We start from the raw sequence: 22,086 nt of genomic DNA, 5'->3' as shown, positions 1-22,086 counted from the left end.
GACTCCTGGGCAGAGCAGGAAATGCTGGAGAGATCATATCTGCTGGCTTAGAAATGAAACTACACAGCAACACACAGTCTGTCTTTTGTTTTTCATTTTTACTGGATTAGCAGTACAGTACAACACAACAATAGGTAGTTAAATTAGTATCAAGCATGGCTAACTGAGAAAAGCAAAAGCCACAGCAGATGTAACAGCAATCTTTTTTTCTTTAAGAGTGGAGTGTTATTCACACAGAGTACTGCAAGTAGGATGGTGTCCTCCTTTATGTCTTAGACACTGTAATGCTGGGATTTTACTTTGTAGTAGTTAATGCAGACTAAGCTAGGGGGCGCACAACACACGAGAGAAATCAAGTTGATGCCGTCAAATACAAATACAGCAAGCAACATCAGAATATTACAATAATAATAATAAAACCGGGGTACAAGGTCTGCTCAGACAAGTGAAAGCAGAAACCCAGGAGTTTTTAAATGGCTAAGAACTTCTGCTCTCTAACTTCCTTTTCCACAATGGGCACTACTTGTGGGATGAACGAAGATGAAGCCCAAAAATAGAAAGTGAGGTAAACATCTATTCTCACACAGAGTGGAAACAATAAAATTTCACCTTCCAGATTTTTTGGTGGTTTTAACTGTAATAAAAACGCCTGCCTGTAAGTACCAGGAGCCACTTGGCTGAATGCAATATTTTGATTTCACACAGTAACAGCAGCAGTGACAGCAGAGAATTTACAACAGCGTTGTTTAACCAGCTGGTTTGTATTTTGATTTAACTGCGTTGTTTGAAGTTGTGTGAGACGGTTGCTATACTGGTTATAACATGACTAAATCCAACAAAGGGTAAGAGAAACTGCTGTGAAACACGCCTCCTACATTCACAGAGGAAAAAAGAAGCAGGGTGATGCCCACTAAGCAAGTGTACAATAAAAAATATCTGCATCAGAGCGTGGATACAAAACAGAACGTTTCACATATTCTGCTTGGTGGTGAGTGAGCATACAGTTAGTCAGCAGCTACTGGACGCAGTGCAGAGTTATGGTAACACTTCAGTGGCGCTTATGGGAGGAAAAGAAAAAGAGCAAAATCAGCATAAAAACTTTCTAACTAAAGGAATAATGATTCAGGCTGGAACTTTATCTTAACCAACTCAGAAGTGAGTCAGTTCTGTGCGATCTGTGCACACATTTCTCCTTCCTTTCGCAGCCAGGTCAATCTTAGTGCAGTGAAAAAGAATTTTCCCTCTTCCTCATTTCTTAGGATTTTTTTGCATATTTGTCACAGCTATATGTTTCAGATCATCAAACAAAGATAACCTGAATTTTTAAATGATGATTTTATTTATTAAGGGGAAAAAAGTGATCCAAACCAAGCCGGCCCTGTGTGAAAAAGTATTCACCCTCATTGTGGCACAACCAGTTATTAGGCAATCAAGTTTCACAATCAAGTGGTTGTGATCATTGTCGATGAGTCTTTGACACCAGTGTGGAGGAATTTTGGCCCACGCATCTCAATCCGATTCAAGTCCCGACTTTGACTAGGCCACTCCAAAACACTTTTTTAAACATTTCAGAGGTGGCCTTGCTAGTGTGTTTTGGACCATTGTCCTGTTGCGAAAACACGAACTGACGATCAGACGGGATTTTTAGGTAGAGAGCAGAATTAATGGTTCCATCGATTAGCCAACACTGCCACCACCATGTTCTCTTTATGAAATGCTGTTTTAGATTTACACAACATGTAACGGGACTGAAACCTTCCAAAAAGTTCAGCCTTTGTCCACAGAATATTTTCCAAATGTGAGATGAGATTTTTGTTGTGTTCAGTCAGCTGTGGTTTTCTCCTTGGAGCTCTCCCATGGATGCCATTTTTGCTCAGTCTTATTATTTTTTTCCCAACTGTTGAATCATGAACTCTGACCTTAACTAAGAAAAGTGAGGTCTGCAGCTCTTTAAATGTTGTTCTGGGTTCTTTTGTGAACTCCTGGAGTTGCCCTGAGTTGTCGATGCGCTCTTGGAGCAATTTTAGTGGGGCAGCCACTCCTAGTAAAGTTCAGCACTGGTCCAAGTCCATTATCCTCCGTTTGTGGATAATGGCTCTCACTCTGGCTCACTGGAATTCCAGAGCATTTTTGGATATTTCTTTTTTAAACCAATTAATAAATGAAATCACCATGTGAAAACTGGATTTTGTATTTACTCTGATTATCTTTGTCTAATAGTAAAATTTGTTTGATGATCTAAAACATGTAAGTGTGACAAATACACAAACAAACTAAGAAATGAGGAAGGGGGCGTATACTTTTTCACAGTCCTGTTTGTATCTAATATCTACAATTTGGCAACACAAAACCTCAGTGTTCTTTTTCTGAATGTCACAACACAGATTTTTGCAACACTGCGTTTCTCTCTGCGGCATCTCTCCTGACAGGACAGAAGACGGTATGGAGGTGTTTATCTTGGAGCGCAGCCTCTGGACCAGCCAGTGACTCCAGTTCCACTTCTTTTATTTCACTTAGAGAACTTCTGCATCTCTGCAAGAAAGAAAGATGGATTGAGTTTGAGGAAGAGAGTGTCAGGTGATTTATGATAGATGTTCGCATGTGTCTGTGTACCTTTGTCGAGATCAATGAATTTTGGCTGAGTTTTCACGTGGGCTTTTTCTTTCAGCAGGTTGTTCTTGTAGTCTAAACACAGAAAGACCACATCTAATCCCATCTGAGAGATGAACCAATATTTTTTTACACTCCACTCTTTTCTTTCTCTTAACTCACCGAATCTTCTTTCCTCCGGGCTGCACACATTCACCTCAGTAACGTCCATCTCAAACTCATCTGAGCAGCTCTGACTTCTGCTGGGCCTATCACAGTGAGGGGGACACACGTGGGTGAAGAAAGCGGTTATATGTGTGTGTGTCTGTGTGTATTGTCAGCACTCACCCCATATACGACTGAGGATACATTTCTGCAAACACAAGAACATTTAATGAGATTCAAAAGAAGGGGGGAAAAAAGCAGATTCTGAGTGATTTATCTGAAATCAGCCGTCAGCTTCACACCTTTGGTCGTGCGTCGTCGTACGATGACAACGATGATGAGGACAACAAATGCCAGGAGCAGGAAGGAGGTGAGGACGTAGCCCAGAGGCAGGAGAAAGTGGTGCCTTTGCTCAGGCAAGATGACGGTGATGACTCGCGGTGATTCAGCCTTAGCTGTCTCTGAGCAATAGAAGAGTGACAGCAGTCAGCATTTCTTTTTCATCTGTTCTTCATCTTTTCCCTCACAAACAAACCGGTGTGTCATTACGTGGTTTACAGATGTAGTAAACAAGACCGGAGCTTCCATTTGAACAGACATTACTCCTGTCGTGAGTGTCACATTGTTTTTTGTTTTGGACAGTGTACCGGCTAAAGACTTGGAGGGAAAAGAAAAAAAAACCCCCCCACAGATTTCTGCTGAGACTCATCTTGTTGTTAGTATTTTGTGTTTACACCATAAAGACACGCTCTCCTTGCTGGTACATCCGGTGGCATGGCTCACATGAGACGACCTTTTTTTTTTTTATCCTACACATGTTGTACTAGATTTCCTGCTGTACGACATGCAAAACACGTTATGGAAGTGAGAAATAATTAGTCGTCTTTTTTCTATCTCAGCACGGTTCTGCTGAGTATTCACAAAGAGAGGATCAAGGCGAGTCTGGTTTCATTTAGCTTCATAAGGAGAAAAAAAAAAAAAAGAGTTAAAAAAGTGCAAGGCAGGAGGCAGCTGCGGACCTCAGACTCAACATATTAAAGCCAAAATGAGATCCAGACTGTCATGCTCTGATTTACTTTTCCTGGCAGTAAAACACAGAAAAGCGACAAGCGCGAGAGAAGTGAAGGAAGCAGTGAGAGCCGAGGGAGAGGAAGGAGACGATGAGATGTTTCTCCAGAGGTATGCCTCACAGAATAAAGCTAGAAAAGATTTCTAGCAGACATCCCAAACACAGCACATGGACACAAAAAAGAAAACATAAAAACAAAACACATCGACGTTACAAATCCTCTGATTGTTTTATAAAGACTTTTTTCCTCCCCTGACATGAGAACATGTGTGTTTTTATTCAAACTGGCCGCAATGACGGTGCTAAAACTCCACGGATAAATAACTCTAATGGGAGGGAGGGAGGGAAAGGGTGACCTACATCTCATCGACCCCATTTCATCAACAAATTCCTCGCTCCCTTCTTGTTCTTCTTTCCTCTCTTTCTCCCTCTGTCTACCTTTCAGTTTGACTTTCGACTTGTGTGACCAGCTGTTTTGCAGATGAGGCACGCTTCCTGTTCTTGTCCAAAAGCTGCAGAAAATGGCTCCTTTCTTTATATGTGAAGGGAAAAAGTCAGGCGAGCTCATCAAAGCAGAAAAATAAGAAGGACCCAGCAGAAGGCAAACAAAAGTGGGGTAATGAGTGAGACAAATTCTTGCTGAATGCGTGGAGAGAGCCAAAGTCAACACGGCAGCAGACAGACGAAACGAGAGAGATAGGAAGACATAATACTGCAGTAGACTACTGTAATGTCTGAGAGTGCAGAGGAGCAGGCAACAAAACAGATAAACCAGCACCATTCCCGTGGATAAAATCCTACTTTATTATTACAGCTCTGGGAGCGAAGGATTAATTGAGTGGGCAGATCTGGACTTCAGTCCTGTGACTGTATGCAAGAGATTCCACTGAAATGAGATCGGTCTTCTTGGCATGAACTTTAGGCACACACACATATTTACACACACAGATGGACTCAGCCATTTCTAAAGCCGTCTCGATGATTTTCCCACATTGATACATGTGCCATTAGCAACTTTGCTTCAGTTACCTTCTGGAAAAACAAACCCATGCACCAGAAACTCTCTCATTATCGAAGAATTTGAGGTAGGCTGCTGGCAAGCCATCGTGCCAAACACCCCTCCTCCTCCTCTCCACTGTGTCTTTTCTCTTTTACTGATGTCCACCCAACAAAAGAACTTTTCAGACCAGGCAAAGAGTTGAGAAATTTGTGTGGACAGAGCAATCCCTACAAACCTTAAATGTGCAACTACACACATACGTGAAATTTAGACAAACGTGAAAAGTGGCGAGGGTGAGGCTTAGAGGGTTTTGGCGGAGGTTAAAAGGCCTGGCATCAAAGAAGCTGACAGTGCAAGAAATAAGAGGGTCTCTTCACCCACACCCTTTCTTTTTTTTCTTCCTCTGCTGCTACTTCTTTTGTAGAGTGTGAGTCAGTGAATGAGGACAAAACAAGACGGGATGAGTGAAGGAAAGAGCAGATGTGTATGTTTCCCCTTCTCCTAATCGTACACATGATAGTTCAAATCCACCAGGTCATAAAACATTTTCTCTACTAAGATACTCATGCTGACAAGAACAGGAAGAAAGAGACTGTGTGTTTGTGTTTTTGTGAGTTACCCTTGTCTTCGCTGGGCAGTGATTTAGCCGGCATTGTTGGCTTAACCAGCGAAGGCTCCACTGTGACCTGAAATACTCTTCTCTCGTGGAGACCGCAGTAATGATGGTGGAGGTGGCAGGAATACAGCCCCTGGTCTGCTGGCTGTCAGAACACAAATACACATTAAACTATATGTATATAAAGTCAAAACCCTAAAATGGGTTGTTGTTAGCAGACAGACAAATGGAAGAAAATATCAAAGAAGAGTGAAAAATAGGACCGAGATTGTACAAAGGGCATCAGTACAAACTCTATTAATATTAACAATATGAACTATACAAATATAATGAATTTAATAGAAATTAAATCCAAGTTTATTAAAAGATTGAATTCTCTTTAAAGATTTTTTTCACATCAATATTTTATTTTCACTGTGTAATGAATCGTGGCTAGAAAATAAGCCCGTAATCAAATGTTGCTAGATTGTTTTATATCAGCCACCCCACCTAAGCCCATCCCAGTGGCTGATCTGATCTAAAAAAAAGATTTTGGTCTTAGATTGTGAGATTAAATGTGTTTTATCCATCCTCTGTACTCAACAAGGGATCGATACAGGCTCAAAAATGCTGGAAAAAAATATTACATGACTTACAAGCTGCAAATCTTCAATCTGGCAGTAAAATTTTGCGTCGCATCATTAACACTAGTAAAATTACAGTAGAAAAGAAATCAGCTGGTTCTGAGAAGATTAGATAGGAGGTCCTCACTCATTTTTCATGGAATGACCCAAGACTTTCTTGAATAAGAGTAAAGCTCTGTGATTATACAGTACTGTGCAAAAGTCTTAAGCAATTCCTCATTTCTTCATATTTTGCTAGGAAAATGTGAAATAGGTCCATAGGTTATTATAAATGGAGATAGAGTATATTAGGAGCGATCGTGGCTCAAGAGTGGGGAGTTCGCCTTGTTGCCGGTTCGAGCCCCGGCTTGGACAGTCTCGGTCTTGTGTCCTTGGGCAAGACACTTCGCCCGTTGCCTACTGGTGGTGGCCAGAGGGCCCGGTGGCCTTTGTCAGTGTGCCCCAGGGAGGCTGTGGCTACAATGTAGCTTGCCATCACCAGTGTGTGAATGTCTGGGTGGATGACTGGTTGTGTAAAGTGCTTTGGGGTCCTTAGGGACTAGTAAAGCGCTATACAAATACAGGCCATTTACCATAAGACAAAAACAGTTTGTACATAATAATAATAATAAGCTTGAAAGTCAATATTTAGTATGACCACTATTATTCTTCAACACAGCCTGAACTCTCTAAAGAAAGCTTTTTTTCGGGTCATTTTTTAAAGTAGTTCTCAGGAATAGCTCTCCAGAATTTTGTTCTATTCTCGGCCACAATGATCCAACACTGCTTCAATAATGTTGAGGTCTGGGCCATGACTGATAGTGTTGCATTGGGCGTTTTTCTATCCAGGTATGTTTTTACTGCATTGTCAGTGTGTTTAGAATAATGTCATGCTTTCCAGATGTATTGCATCATGGATCCGTCCAATAACATCTGTGGGTCTTTGACAAGATTCCCAACACCACTGGCTGAAATGCAGCAGGAAACCATGACAGAGGCTGTACCATGTTTTACAGATAGCTGTAGATACTCACTGTTGTGCCCCTCTCCTAACCCTGTTCTTTTATAATTTGGCATACCTTAGCCTTTTCTCCCTGCGCCACCTCCTTAAAAATTGTTTCCTGACACAAATTTGGCCATGAATTAAAAGCGTTACTTGACAATGATCATGATGGTCATTACATCAGATCCAAAGTGCAATCGAAACACTGGGGTAGTCAGCTAAGGATCTTTGGGCTTTATAATGGTGAGAATAACAGCTGAACAATGCTACTAACTACAAATCACCAGAAAGGGAAAAAAATGTATGACAAAATCATAAATTATTATCAATTCCTTGGGTCCTACATGTGCAAGACTAAAAAAAACAATATTGCTCAATAGACTAACAGGCAAACCTGTTTACTTTCACCACAGAGTTGAACAGCAGAATTTAGCAACATCTGGGATTTGTCAAAAATACATTTGTGCAAGAGTCAGAAGTGAATTGTTGATACAGATTTTTTCAAACACCCCCTCAGTTCATGCTCTGTATGAAACAAGCTGTTTTAGCTCCTTTAAGGGCACTCTGTGAATTCAAGAAAATCCGAAATAAATTTAAACTGTGCATCAAAATCTTATTTTTTTAAAAGTTATTGAAGATTTTACATGTTGTACAGTCATTAAACGCTGGAAACACAGGACAGTTTAAAGAAAGCATTAAAAGCATTCATGAGTGCATGTAAATGCCTGACCACAGCTGTATGTAAGACAGAGAAAAGAAAAAAATTAGGCCCATGTTAAACACATCTGTTTTCATGCATCAGAGAAGTTGTGCCGTTACACACAACTGATATCTGAGAAAAAAAATTGTGTTAATTTTGAAAACATCTGCCTATGGTTTTTTGTAGCTGACCAGAAAACGGCTCCCTAAAGTTTCCCGAGCCTGTATATAAATGAAATGTTATGATTTATGAGATCTGCTTGCTATTATAACAAATGGCAATAACTGTTGCTGTTGGGTTTTTTTAAAACTGCATTGGTTGCCCAACATATTGTGGTTTAAAACCTCATTTTTCCCAATGGAGCAATAAAGTTTGACTTGAAAAGAGATGCATTACTAATGAGAGTTTCATCTGTTCTGGAAACACTGTTTACATGTATACACACAAATACACGCTTTTGCAGACGCTTTTATGCCAAGAGCATTGGACCACAGATTTGTTAAAGCACAGATGAACCTCATGAGAAGTGAGCCTATACCACTTTTGTTTAAGTAGCTCTCTTTTAAAAAGCTCACACATACGCACCTGCAGATCAGATATGGTGAGTGAGAAGTCTCCTTCGGAGAAGGCGTGATTGCTGATATTCATCTTCCTCTGAAGGAACAGAGGTCCATAGCTCCGCTGCTCCCCAGAGGCGTACAGGTCCACAAGCCGGTCAGCTCGGTCATGGGAAATTCCTGGAGCCTGACGGTCCCAGTGAACCACCTAAAGAGCCAGATATATCAGTTAATGTACAATTGTAGTCAAACATTTACACATGTTAATTATGAGCATGAATGCAATCATAATTTTGGACTTTTAATGATTTCTTTTCCAGGGTGGAATGATTGTACAGCATACATCTTTAATGATTAAAACAAAAAACAAAACAACAAGAACAGGGTGCACAAGTTCTGAATTTATTTAGGATTTTCTCAAATCCTCGAGTCAACACACACTTAATTCAATCTTTTAATAAGTAGTGCTGAAAGTTCTACAATGTCTTTTAACAATGCCAAGGCCTATTAACCCCTTGTTTAACTTTTTGTTTGTGATCATGATTGATGACAACTGATAGTTTATCTTTGGCAACATAAAAAGGATTTGTTTGGCAGCATCCATTGGACTGACCAATACTCAGAACAACAGGAAACTCCAAGGAACTCAGTGAAAATCTAACAAGGAGAACTGTAGATTCACACAAGTAAGGTCTCTTGGAGCCATTTCTAAAACAACTGCTTAATCCAAAATCATCACTTAAAACAACTTTATGTATGTACAAGTTATTTGGATGCATTATTAATTTGCCAAGATGTGGGCAAAGACCCAAACTGTCTTGGCAAAGGCAATTTGGGTCAGTTTGGGCAAAGACAGTTTCTGTCACGGGCTGCGACGGCAGACCGTGGAGTTGTAGAGAAAGTAGGGCCCAAACGCGAGACTCAAGTGAAGGACAGTGGATTTATTTATGGCGAGTGGACAGAAACGACAACTATATACAATTCAAGCACTGTGACTCCTGTGGCGATTCCTCCAAGAATCCCACACAGTGCACGTGTCCATAGCAGTGAAAAGGTGACAACTCCAAAAACCCGATTCCACTCAGTGATTTCTCCTCGTGACGACGTTCCTGACTCCCGACTCCTGGTGACACAAAAACACACACAGCTCAGCAGGCAGCCTTTAGTAGCGAAGCCGATCACAACGCACTAATCTACGGAGGTACTTAACAGGTTCGACTTAGTATGATCCCGCGCCGACTGGGGCTCCGCCACCTTCTTAAATAAGGCGCCCCTCATGAAGCCATCAGCTGCAGCTGGTGAGGGCTAATGGGCGGCAGGTGCGGCAGTCCCCAGTGCGGGAACACTTCCGGGTCGCAGTCCCCTCAGCGACCCCAAAACATCCGGGAGCACCCAGGGAGAAAGGACAAAAAGGGAGAGAAAACCACCATAACATATGGAAAAACATATACAAGAAATACATGAGCTCTGGGTCATCAGAGCCAGACCATGACAGTTTCCCTCTGATGAGAGGAAATTGGTGAGGATGTTCTGGAACAACCCAGGAATCACCAAGCATCAAGCCTGACATTAACTGGAAACTGCTGGAAGACCAGCATCACTGTCCATGGTGAAGTGAATTTTAAATCACCATGTACAGAGAGGGTGCCGACCAAGAAGGAAGCTCCTGCTCCAAAATAAACTCTTTTTTTTGCAGCTGTCCATATGGACCAGTCAAATGCCTTCTGGAGAAAAATAAGACGGTCAGATGAGACAAACATTAAACTCTTTGGATATAATGAGAAGCGGGATGGTTGAAGAGTTAAAGGTAAGGCTTTCAAACCTAAGAACATTGTACCAACTGTCAAGCACGGTGGTGACCATCATGCTCTGGGGCTGTGTTGCTGCTAGTGGTACCGGTACATTGTACAAAGTAGATGGAATAAGAAAGAAGGAGGATTGCCTCCAAATTCTTCAAATTCACCTCAAATCATCAGCTAAATGGTTGAAACTTGGACACAGTTCGGTGTTTCAACAGGAAAATGATCCCAAACACGTCAAAACTGGTTTTGGAATAAATAAAGTAGATTAACATTAAGCAACTGGAATGGCCTTCCCAAATTCCCGAACTCACCTCATTGAAATTTGAGGACTATGCTTAAAAGATATCTCAATCAACCAATTAAATAACCTCTACCATTTCTGCCAAAAAGAGTGATTTGCACTCAGTTCTTGTCATTAAAGTCATTAAACATGTATGCTGTACAATTGTTACACCCTGGAAAAACAGTTCAAAGAAATAATCCAAAGCAGATTAACCAGGACATGTACATGTCAATTGTAATGTTAAAAACAAATGTTAGCTCTTGATCTGTCTCGGGAAACAAGTAGAAACACCTGCTGATCCTCCTCCTGGTCGCTCCAGTCTGTCCACACACTACGTCGGTTGGTGCACGGCAGCACTGCAGTGCTCCCAAGCAGCACCACGAACACGGCATTATGCCCATTCCAGTATCGCTGTTCTTTACGGCCTTTGTGGCAAAAACAAGTCAAAGGGGTTTGTGGATTAATACTAATGTACTTCAGCTCACGTGCTGATAGCTGATAGAGTGTGATACATACGTGATTTAGTGACATTGAGCTGGACTCTGACTGTCTCGTAAAAGTTGCAGTAGAGATGGTGGAGGTTGCAGGAGTACAGACCTCGGTCATTCATCGTCACATCTGTCATCACATGTAGAAGTACAGCAAATCAAGCATGGCCACTTAGGAAACAGAAGTGCAAACTTCATATTAAAGCAAACCTTTTTCCAAAACCTTTTAGATTTAATGGCATTTTTTTTTCATTATCAAGTAATGTAGTTTATAGAGGCTTCATATTTATTCCTTTGTGTGGCATTTAGGTATCTGTGAAACCTTTGTTGACTCTGTGTTTGAGATTTGGTGTTGGATGGTAATCTATGTAAACTGGGCATTTTAGTTTTTGGTAATGGGGTGGCAATGGGGACCAGTTGCGCACTGACGGGAAATCAGAGACAAATACCGAACTAAATCACTTGAAAAATTTCCACACAGAGCTTTAATGATTTTAATCATAGCCAGACCGACTGCCTCTATTAGAAGACATGGTTGCCCTGTAACAGTATAGTGGTCACACTGATGCAATTTAGCCATACCTCTGCATGGAAGAGAGGTGATAAGGGGATGATATCTGATTGTGAGGGGAGTGTGTCAGGATGCATTTGGCTTTCTACCCTAACAAATATCTAGATGGTCTTTGATTTTAACTGCATTTCAGTGGCAATGATTCACCTTTCTTTTAAAATATTTGTCTACATACTTAATATGTGATCTGAAATATTTGTTATAAGAACATAACAAGCAAAGCCACAGTGAGACACACCAACAAAGTAATGTTGGCCAGTTACAGTTACACATGAAAGACAAAAACAGAATGTGTCTGTATGTGTGTGTGACCTTTGATAACCAGGGAGAAGTTTCCATCTTTGAAGGCTGTCGGGTTGAGACCAACCCTGCCCAGATTGTAGGAGTTGTACATCCTTTGTTCTCCTGCTGAGAACATGTCCACTACCCTTTCCATGGCGTAGTCCGGATAAGCCCGGTACATATCCCAGTGGATCACCCTCTGCCTGTCTCTCACCCTGTCCCTGGTCCACACCATCCGGCTGCTCACACACTGCAGCACCAGCTTTGAACCAGCGCGGGAGCTCACATTATAACCTGCCACAACCACGCTGCTGCTCTCAGCCTGACATGACACTGACAAAGGACAGACAGGATGTAACATTTTTAGTACTCATGGACACATAGATCACATGTGCACACACACAAGGAGAAACCTACCTGCAGTGAAGAAGCAGGCCACAGGGACTGAAAAAACAAAACAAAAAACAGTAGAAATAAGCAAAAGGGTTAATCACTTAAACAGATATTCAGACCAAATCTGTAGGTCCCTGCATCTGAAAATGCATGTATGTGTGTGCATGTGTGTGTGTAGGCAATTTACTGCCGGTGTAAACTAATATATATTGCTATCTGGAAACCCTTTTGGGCTTTGTTTTTGTACTGTGCAGTTAGGCCTGATTGAAATGAACCCTCCCTCAGTGTTTCTCATCTCCGAAGAATGTATCTGCGCTGTAAGTGTGGACGGAAGTCTGGTTTTAAAATCAGCCCAGAAAGGTCAAATACATCAATCTACCTTAACGACACTAGAAACAAACAAACAAATCTTTAACAAATCTTTCAAACGTTCTTTCACCTCAGAACAAAAGGAAAAACGAGGAAAAGTTACTTAGTAAAATATATTTTTAATTTCTTTAGAGTGTTCTCCACTGCTGAGTCCAACTTCTAAAATACTTTAACTCACGAATGCAAAGTCTATCCACGCTTGCAACAAAAGCAAAACAGTGCTTCACTCCAGCCTACTTACTGTGGATCAAGAGGAGAGTCTGAAAAATGATGTCGTCCCTCTTGGTTTTCATCTTTTCAGTTTTAAGCCGATAAGTCAGTGTTCTGCACCTGGCAGCCCGCCCTGAGCATGAGAAAATATGTCCAGCCTGTCTGTTCGCAACAGCAACCCGTCAAGGTTAGTCACATTTCAGAGTTTGGAGAGACCTTCGCTGCCACAGCATTAAGTTAGAGCTTCACCACAGAACCAAAACAGAACCGAGCGGAACTGAAATCAGCCGGGAAATGAAACCCGACACCGCCAAGTAAACCTCCTCTCACAAACCCCCCGACTAATTAGCCTACAATAAAAAATCTCAAGAGAGACTTTTGTTTTTACACTTACATTCTCTTACTTTTCCACTAAGTTGTGTTAATAGCTGTACATCATTACTTTTGCAGTGGTGACATATTGGTATTCGTATTAGAGCACATTTCAAAAGCCACACTATTTTTCCAGTAGCACTCAGCATAGTAAGCCAAACAATCATTTCCAAGAGCATAGCAGATAACTTAACGACGACTAATCTCGATAGGCGCAAAATATTTTATATTTTGGGGTATTTAACCTGATGAAGAAATCAGAGAAATCAACAGGTCATCGTCTCTTCTAATTCAGCTCAATAACGACACCCAGCGGTTGGTTCCGCTCTCAAGTGACCACAATAATTTAATAAATTATACTGTGTTTTGGAGCCCATTGTGCCATTTTGTCACTACGAAGGCCAAGTTCGACATTCACGTGAAAGACATTAAAATCCCATCGTCACAAAAGAGGCGTTCCCATACCGGGAGTCGAACCCGGGCCGCCTGGGTGAAAACCAGGAATCCTAACCGCTAGACCATATGGGACACTGTACTCACCAGTCGTGTAATGTTGGATAATACATGTACGCAAACGCATGGCACCCAACGATCATTACCTTTGTCTGTTTTTGTTAAGTTGTATTCTTGTTATTCTGATTTGCACGAATTGGAACAATTATTTGTCTTCAGTAAATTTCATTAACAATTTGTCTTCAGACAAAAAGAAAAATTATGATTGTAGGAAACAACATCGTGTTTTCAGGCAACATTACCCAGCTTTAATTTTCCTAATTTTTCACAAATACCAGTATTATAATGTGCTTTCTTGTTTTTGAATTTTACAAGTAAAAACACATAATAACAACCACAAAATCAAAAGCGTTTAAATTCAGAGTACATAAATAAAGTTAATTTAATGAAGTATATTTTGACTTGGAGACGCGGAACGTTAGTTAGGGAATTGCTAACAACCGGCGCGTTTGGATGTAACACACCAAACGCTTCCTCTGAAACAAGCGAACTCATTGAAGGGTTTTTGGCTGAAGGTAAACGAGCCGAGCAAGTGAAGTTATTTTGAATAATACTGGGAAATTGTACACATATATTTCCCTGGACATTGTTAAACTGATGGAATTTTGATGTTTGATGTATATTTGTGTCTAATATGCAGTTAATTGTGTAATTGGTTGCGCTGTTAGCTAGCACGCCTGCTCGGTATCACCGCTAACTGCAGCTAGCAGATAACCCGGTGTCACAGCAAACTTGAAACCAAAAACTAGAATCAGCTCTCAATATTTGCTTTATCTTGTTGGTACTGTACATTAATCTTACGCAAATAACGCATCTATCTTTTTCTAGATCCTGCGTTTAACGTTAAAAGATGTTTTTGACCAGATCGGAATATGACAGGTAGGTGCAGCACAAACTGCTTTGTCATTTATTGAGCGCTTAACAGAGGGAAATGAACAAACGAACGAGAGCACACAGGTGTTTTATTGTCTACCCGAGAAAGAAAGCCCGGTTAAACGCCTAAAGAAAATATAGAAAATACTGATTTCGTTAAACCCTTATTGTAACAGTGTCTCTACAGCTTGTATCAGCTAGCAGCTAATAATCAATGTTAGGAAAAAGTTGGTTTGCTTTCACTTTCGGTATGCCATCCTTTTCAAGCTGAGCGTTTATTTACTTTACTGTTATGAGGTAATAGACGTGCAAATAATAATAGTGAAAAATAACGTTTACAGCTATCTTTAATATATTAATCGTTGTTAAAATTTCTAAACTTTAATTTCTGTTTTCCAGAGGTGTGAACACATTTTCTCCTGAGGGAAGATTGTTCCAGGTTGAATATGCCATAGAGGCAATAAAAGTGAGTACTTCACAGGAATCTTTAACTATTTCTGCGCGGTTATTAAACAAAGTGATTATATTCGAGCTCATCTATTTTCTTTGGCCTGGCTTTGCTCTTCTAGTTGGGCTCCACAGCCATCGGTATCCAGACTTCAGAAGGGGTATGTCTGGCTGTGGAGAAGAGGATCACCTCTCCCCTGATGGAGCCCAACAGCATTGAGAAGATCGTGGAGATTGATAGTCACATTGGTAAGTGGAAATGGACCATGACAAAGGATTAAGGCTTTTGTTGACATAATATTACTGGCTGTTTTTTGTAATGAGAAAAGATATCCAGTCAGCTAAACCAGTTAATTGATTCTTTGATTAAAATTGGACTTGAAATGCATGTTATTGTTTTTGTTTTTTTTACACAGAAATCCAGTGCAATATTGTTAAAGAAAAAGAAAAGCAAAAATATTTATTATTTTCTTTTTAGCCCAGAAAATATTATTATTAATTGAATGTACACTTCAATTTCCAAAAACTTTTATTCCCTTACAAAAAAGAGAAATGTGGACAAAAGCAACTGAAACCGTCTAGATCAATAGATTGAAACAACCTAAAGAGTCATTCCATGTGAATTCATTAAATCTTAAAAAAGATTCCAGCCAGACCCTCTCTGATTTACTTCAGAGCACTGATTTTAAATATTTTTGCAATTAAATCAGAGCCATTTAAACCAAGCATTGCTTAAACCAAATATTATTAGATTTAGTTTTTTGGCTGATATAGTTTGTGTGACAATATAGACCAAATTAAAGCTGTTAATGAAATTATTTTTGAAAGCATCATCTCTTTATTATTTGGTCCCTTTGCAAGACTGTAAAGCAGAAAATAGATAAATAAACATTTTAAGTAAACAAAGTGCCATTAATAGTACTTTAAACCAGAGAATATCACTGGGCTACTCCATGTAAAGATTGGTGAAAATATCTTAAAGTTCTCTTTTCTTTTTTTTCCCCCAAATATTTTGTAATTGTCAGTGTGTCGTTTTTTTTGTTTTGTTTTGGGGTTTGTTTTTTTTGCAGCCCTCTGTTTAAGGGAGAGTATTCATCTTTTTAAAAAAAACACCTCGAGAAATGATTCTCTTTCCTTTGCTTCAGCAAAAACTCTTTGGTATAAGTGGCTTAAATTAGTCAGAACACTGTCTCGCAAAGCTAAGCAAATCAAGTCCTCAACTTTAATTTTCACACTGTTGTTGTAGCTGTTTCAGACAAATTTTAATCATCCACATTCTTGCACAGTAAAGCTTTCCTTCGGATTACACGAAATTTCATCTCGTTTGTCTCACTTTGATGGTGAAGAGTCTTGCTTTAGGCCACAGCTTGTGAAAGATAAATGCAATTTAGTTTTCTTTCTTTTCACGTCTTAGGCTGTGCCATGAGCGGCTTGATAGCTGATGCCAAGACTCTTATCGACAAAGCAAGAGTGGAAACACAGGTATGATTTCAGAGCACAGCGCTGTATAAGGCATATTTAGAGTGCTGTGTTTATCTGCGGTTAACCTGTATGTGCTCTGTTTCAGAACCACTGGTTCACTTACAATGAGACGATGACAGTGGAGAGTGTGACTCAGGCTGTGTCCAACCTGGCGCTGCAGTTTGGTGAGGAAGATGCAGACCCTGGTGCCATGGTGAGTCACTCAGCCAGTGTTTGTGTTTTAATTTTGAGATGCAGACCTAAAAAGTTTGATGTTTAACTTCTATTTGTGTCTTTGCTTTGTTTTAAACAGAGTCGACCTTTTGGTGTAGCGCTTCTGTTTGGGGGAGTTGATGAAAAAGGACCTCAGCTGTATGTCAAGATAATTGTTTATTATTTTAAAATTTAAGGGATATTTGCTTGCTTTGCTTAAACACATGTATCGTTTTTTTGTGTGTGTGTAATACAGGTATCACATGGACCCATCAGGAACTTTTGTGCAGTGTGATGCTCGGGCCATCGGTTCTGCATCTGAGGGAGCACAGAGCTCTCTGCAAGAGGTCTACCACAAGGTAATAACAGCCATGATACCATAGCATTGTACCAACCATATGCCTGCATTACACGCTGTGTAATTCACTCATGTTATCCAGTTAAGTACGGTACTCCTGTGTTTTCTTCACACTCCCATGTCATGCTGGAACACAGCCTGCTTCAGCGGTCAGATTGAGTCCACTTAGCTGGTACAAGACAAGTTACAGCTGATGAGGATATTTCAATATCAGTGTCTCAACTTCCATCACTCTGTTGCTACAAACATACAAATAGTTTTCTTGGACATTTGTCCAAGATGGGAAACCAGAAGTTCTTAAAAAAAAAAAGAAAAAAAAAGGTAAAAAAAAACACACTCTTAAGCTACTTTGGCCACAGCACCCAAGAAATGTAGAAAAAAAACCTGTCTCAGCTTCCCAAAGCTTCAGCTGAAATATTTAAAACAAAATTTCTGGAGATGCCACATCTGTCTGTCTGCGCTCGTCCACTAAACAGTGATGCAGTTCCTGGTTTGTGGAATAACCATAAACTTGTGGCTGGGATGAATGATCGCTGTGCTGACTAATTTAGGTTTTGGTTAAGCGACGTTTAAGGAACATGAAATAAATCAGTCAGCACAGAGAAGTATTGAAAAATGTTGACAGACATATTTTAGACATTTATGTCTGGTATTAAATGGTCATAAATGGCGAGAACATACAATTTTTGTGTTTTACTTATGTATACTACACTCACAGGCATTTATAATTTAATATATGGCTTAGCTGGCAAGGGACAATTTAAAATATGTCCCACGCCTTAAAGAGTTACAGGGAAGGTTTGACTCAGGTCATTTAACATTTTGAATATAGTAGGGCTGCCACGATTAGTCAACTAGTCAAGATTACGTCGACTATCAAAATTGTCGACGACTGATTTAATAGTCGACGCATCGTTTGAAGCTTTGTAAGATCACAAAAGACGCAGGAATAAGTAGCAGGATTTAAGAGTGTAATAACGGAAACAGAAGATGGCAGCACTGCATGTATAAGGATGCCAGCTGCCGTTAAACCCCGAAGAAAAAGAAGTAGCTCTGTCCCAGAATTCATAGCACAGTTTCCAACAGTTTCCAACAATAGACCCTGTGCACAAGAAAATGCTAACTTCCTGGTTTGAGACCGGATGTGGGGTTGTACATTTCCGGTAGCTTTACTTTGCGGTCAATCGCTACTGCGAAGATATACTCCAAAATCATGTCCAAAACTCGAAAAGGGAAAGATCGCGTTAAGTTTATGACACAACAGTGGTGAGTGTTCCCACCTTCTGGAGCAGAAGGTGGGAACACTCACCACTGTTGTGTCATTAAAAAAATCTAATGATCAAAAAAGCAAAAAATGAAAAATTGCTGAACGATTGCTGGTAACGGTTTCTATACATTAGTATTTACGAAGGGTATGTTGTGACTTACCTTCAAAATTACAGCGGTCCCTCGCTATAACGCGGTTCACCTTTCACCTCGCTGTTTCGCGGATTTTTTAGTGCAAGTTTGCATGCTTATTTTTATTTTTTTTTACATCACATTGTGTCCTGATCGCTGCAGACGATCTCCTCCGTGACCTCTCTCCTGTACAGTATAGAATCGCTGCATCGATCGCTAGCAGTGTGACTCTGAAGTGCAGTACTGTATGTCCACGATGTCGACGAAACGTTTTGCACCGTCAAAAAATAAAATTAGCTACTTGATTTCACCTATCGCTGGTTATTTTTAGAACATAACACCCGCGATAAATGAGGGACAGCTGAGAAATATAACATTTGAATCCATTTTCTCTTTTGCCCTGAGACGTGGGGAAAAAATATCGACAAGTCGATGAACATCATTTACAGATATATTGGGTAAATGCCCAAGACATCTATAGAAATGTAAATCACCGCTTGATTCATTCATTTGCTTAACTTGTTTTGGACCGTAAACAAGGCGCGAATAGGACACTGGAAACAAAGCTCCCCACAGTAGTTTCCGCACCGGAAGTAGCATATGCTAACGTGCACGTAGTCTATGGCGACAGCTAGTTAGTTTTAATACTACTCTTATTATTCTTTCTGGGTCACAAAATTAAACGTTTAACATATTTTCAGGCGAGAATGTAACTGTATAAACCTCAAATATCTGCTCAGTTTTTCAAGACACCACATATTTTCAAAAGCGCTCCGACGTTTTCGGAGACGTCTGTTACCCACTAGCTCGATAGCTAGCCGGGGGCAAGGCTCACTAGAGCCCGTGAGAACACTGGACTCCCAGCAAATCGTTTTCAAACCCACCGCCGTCTTTTGCTACTCAGGTTAAACATGATATGTAAGTCACTTAGATAACTTAAAAATGTTATTGTTTGGCTTTTTTTCAGTATTTTATTTGTTCCTGAGTAAATCGGCAGTGTTGGGAAGGTTACTTTTAAAATGTATTCCACTACAGATTACAGAATACATGCCCCAAAATGTATTTTGGGGCATGTTGTCTGGGTCAACTTTGCTAGCCAGAGACAGAGAGAGGCGTTGAAAGGCTGCTCCAACGGAACTTATCCGGTTGTTCAGTGATGACGCGACGAATCCTACTTCCGGGTCTAAAGTAGTCTGCGTTTAATATGGCTTTTGTGTTGTTAACATGTTTAATGTTATGTATTTTCTTCTATTTAATCTCAAAAAGCTTCTAAAACAGTCAGAGATCACTGTTGACCTCCCTCGGCTTTTATTACCGCTAATCATTTATTTAAGCTCAGTTTTTAAAACCTTAGGATGTAACTACAGCCCAGCCCATGCAGCAGTATATGAATGACTAACCTTGTATTGTGGATGGATTATCTCAGTTGTTCTCCTGGCTGAAGTTTGGTCCTTTTACAGCATCCTGCCATGTGATTACATTTGTTCCTGACCACTGAGAACACTCACGTTAACTTTTATCAGTGGAAAAAAAAGTTATCTTGTTTATATTATGCTAACATAGCTGTGTCGCTAGCGGCCACGTAGCACATCATTATATACCAGCTAGCCAAACTTCAGTAACCCTACAAACGTCACTGCTGTTTAGTTTTCTGTCTTCATTTATGTTGGAAGTGATAACAGAGCTGTACTTTTTAATTTGTTTCCAAAACCCCGCAGTCAGGACATGCTATATTGTATTTAGATAGCAGGAAGTTAGCTCGCTAGCTTCTAACTTCTAACTCCGTTAAATGTCATAAATTCCGTTTTCATGAATTGTTACACCTGGTAGAGCAGAACGCTGATCATTTTATTAAAGATGAAAGACTTTAGACAGTTTTTCAACTCTCAGTAATGCCATAGTGATCGTTTGATATATGGACCTGCAGCGGAGTTTAGGTCCAGACACGGCTAGTGACGTCAGACTGAACAATCGGATTGTTTCGGAGGAAAACACGAACACAGCGTACAGTCGAGTCTTAATAGCTTACTTACAACTGGGCTCATCGGGCACTCTTCTTAGCTGCAGTGGTTATTATTATATTTACATGCTTCCAGCTCCCTTTTCTCCTCGATGACAGCTCCTTTTCTCCCTCCTCGCGCTCACAGACACATAACGCAGTCCATTCTCCCTGCAGCATGGACTACACTGCCCATGAGGCTACATTCTTTAGGGCTATGCAATAATTGGGGCTATGCCTGTAGCATTCTGCCTATTAGCTTAGCACAACAACAACAAAAAGGCGCCGCTCTCTCACCCAGGAAACACAGTCGCAGAGAGCGTGTCAATCCTGTAACCATGGCAACCGTAACGCTGCCGCCTGGAACAACAGAACAGCTGTCAAACAAAACCCAAACAGTCCTGACCCGCAACAATATGAAACAGGAAAGTACCGCCGTGTAATCCATTTATTTCAACAAAGTAACTGTATTCTAAATGCCACCTTTTTAAACGGTAACTGTAACGGAATACAGTTGCTCATATTTTGTATTTTAAATACGTAACGGCGGTACATGTATTCCGTTACTCCCCAACACTGTAAATCGGTTTGGCTGAGATTAAAGTTATAGTTTTTACACAGCTGAATAAATGTCAAGCAGACAGCTGATTATCAGAAGTGTGAGATGCTGGAGAATATACTCCGGTGTCCCGTTATATTTTAGATAGCAAGGAGTTTATTAAACTCTACCGAAACAATCTGCAAATTTCATTAAAATTTAATAAACTATCATCTTGTCTTTATTTTTAGTTAGCACATACCTTAAACACTTAAAGCTGTAAGCTAATGATAGTTATATAAGAGCAGATGCTGCTGGTGCAATAAGCTGGACGTTTTACGTCCAATGGATGCATGATCTGATTAGTCGACTAATCGCAAAAATAATCGGTGACTAGTCAACTATCAAAATAATCGTTTGTGGCAGCCCTAGAATATAGTCAGAATTTCTCCATGATGGACGGGTGTATGTTGTGAAAACTATGGACACGCAGATTTGAATAGTTTTGGCTTTTTGTCTTTCCCTGTCTCTGGAAATCTGACAGTCCATGACATTAAAAGAAGCCATCAAGTCATCTCTCACCATTCTGAAGCAGGTGATGGAGGAGAAGCTCAACGCCACCAACATTGAGGTTTGTCCCACTCTGATACTTGATGCCAGAAGGTTGTATCTGTCCATTTCCAACCAAATCAGCTGTGTTATTTGGACTTAAGTTGCAAAGACCTGCTGTTGTCTAAATGGTTGTTTTTCACACATACTTTCTTAATCTGTCTCCTCTACAGCTGGCAACAGTAGAGCCTGGTAAGACCTTCCACATGTATTCCAAAGAGGAGCTGGAGGAGGTAATCAAGGACATCTAGAGCAGGAAAGACTTGGTCTCGGTTTCAGTTCTGGGCACGAGGGAAGAGGGTGTGAAGGCGCACCTGGGCCGAATGTCACAAAGCAGCCACAACTTTCTATCCGTACATTCTCATTATTTGCTGCATTCAAAATTGCAGTGCAGAAGCAGTTTCTATATACGATCCAATAATTTTTCTTTACGTCTCTCAGTATCTGTACGTGTCTGTACAGGAGTCTGACCGGGACTTATAACTGAGTGGCAAGGGGGAAAAATGTGGGGGAGGAGTGGGAGGGGTATTTTTGTTACGAATCAGTACAATTAAACTGTTGTATTCAGAAAGTTGCCGACTCTTTGCAGTTTTTGTTTTTCTTGTC

At 40.4% G+C, this 22,086-nt stretch overlaps 2 protein-coding genes and 1 long non-coding RNA gene across 3 annotated transcripts; 1 reads left to right on the top strand and 2 right to left on the bottom strand.

Annotated features, from left to right (window-relative positions):
- Positions 1–79: 79 nt before the first annotated feature.
- Positions 80–13,272, bottom strand: LOC309706515 (matrix remodeling-associated protein 8-like). Its single transcript, XM_082533129.1, has 12 exons — positions 12,731–13,272; positions 12,145–12,171; positions 11,758–12,060; positions 10,903–11,004; positions 10,678–10,811; positions 8,330–8,509; positions 5,443–5,584; positions 3,057–3,215; positions 2,938–2,962; positions 2,773–2,858; positions 2,614–2,685; positions 80–2,532 (listed from the first exon to the last, which is right to left on the bottom strand). Exons 1-12 carry the CDS (start codon positions 12,780–12,782, stop codon positions 2,510–2,512), a joined length of 1,305 nt encoding a protein of 434 aa, XP_082389255.1. The 5' UTR covers positions 12,783–13,272; the 3' UTR covers positions 80–2,509.
- On the bottom strand, positions 8,683–10,669 carry LOC309706522. Its single transcript, XR_014276747.1, has 2 exons — positions 9,512–10,669; positions 8,683–9,424 (listed from the first exon to the last, which is right to left on the bottom strand). It is a non-coding gene; the product is annotated as an uncharacterized lncRNA (long non-coding RNA).
- Positions 13,273–13,999: 727 nt separating the features above from the next.
- On the top strand, positions 14,000–22,051 carry psma5 (proteasome 20S subunit alpha 5). The gene is made up of 10 exons (XM_082533137.1): positions 14,000–14,099; positions 14,413–14,463; positions 14,857–14,923; positions 15,027–15,153; positions 16,319–16,386; positions 16,472–16,579; positions 16,679–16,737; positions 16,835–16,937; positions 21,416–21,502; positions 21,654–22,051. Exons 2-10 carry the CDS (start codon positions 14,435–14,437, stop codon positions 21,729–21,731), a joined length of 726 nt encoding a protein of 241 aa, XP_082389263.1. The 5' UTR covers positions 14,000–14,099; positions 14,413–14,434; the 3' UTR covers positions 21,732–22,051.
- Positions 22,052–22,086: the final 35 nt, after the last annotated feature.

Source organism: Aulonocara stuartgranti (assembly GCF_965226115.1).
Source record: "Aulonocara stuartgranti genome assembly, chromosome: 5".
In the NCBI taxonomy this organism is placed as follows: Eukaryota; Metazoa; Chordata; class Actinopteri; order Cichliformes; family Cichlidae; genus Aulonocara; species Aulonocara stuartgranti.
The sequence above is the reverse complement of the archived record's forward strand: the minus strand, read 5'-3'. Positions and strand labels throughout refer to the sequence as shown.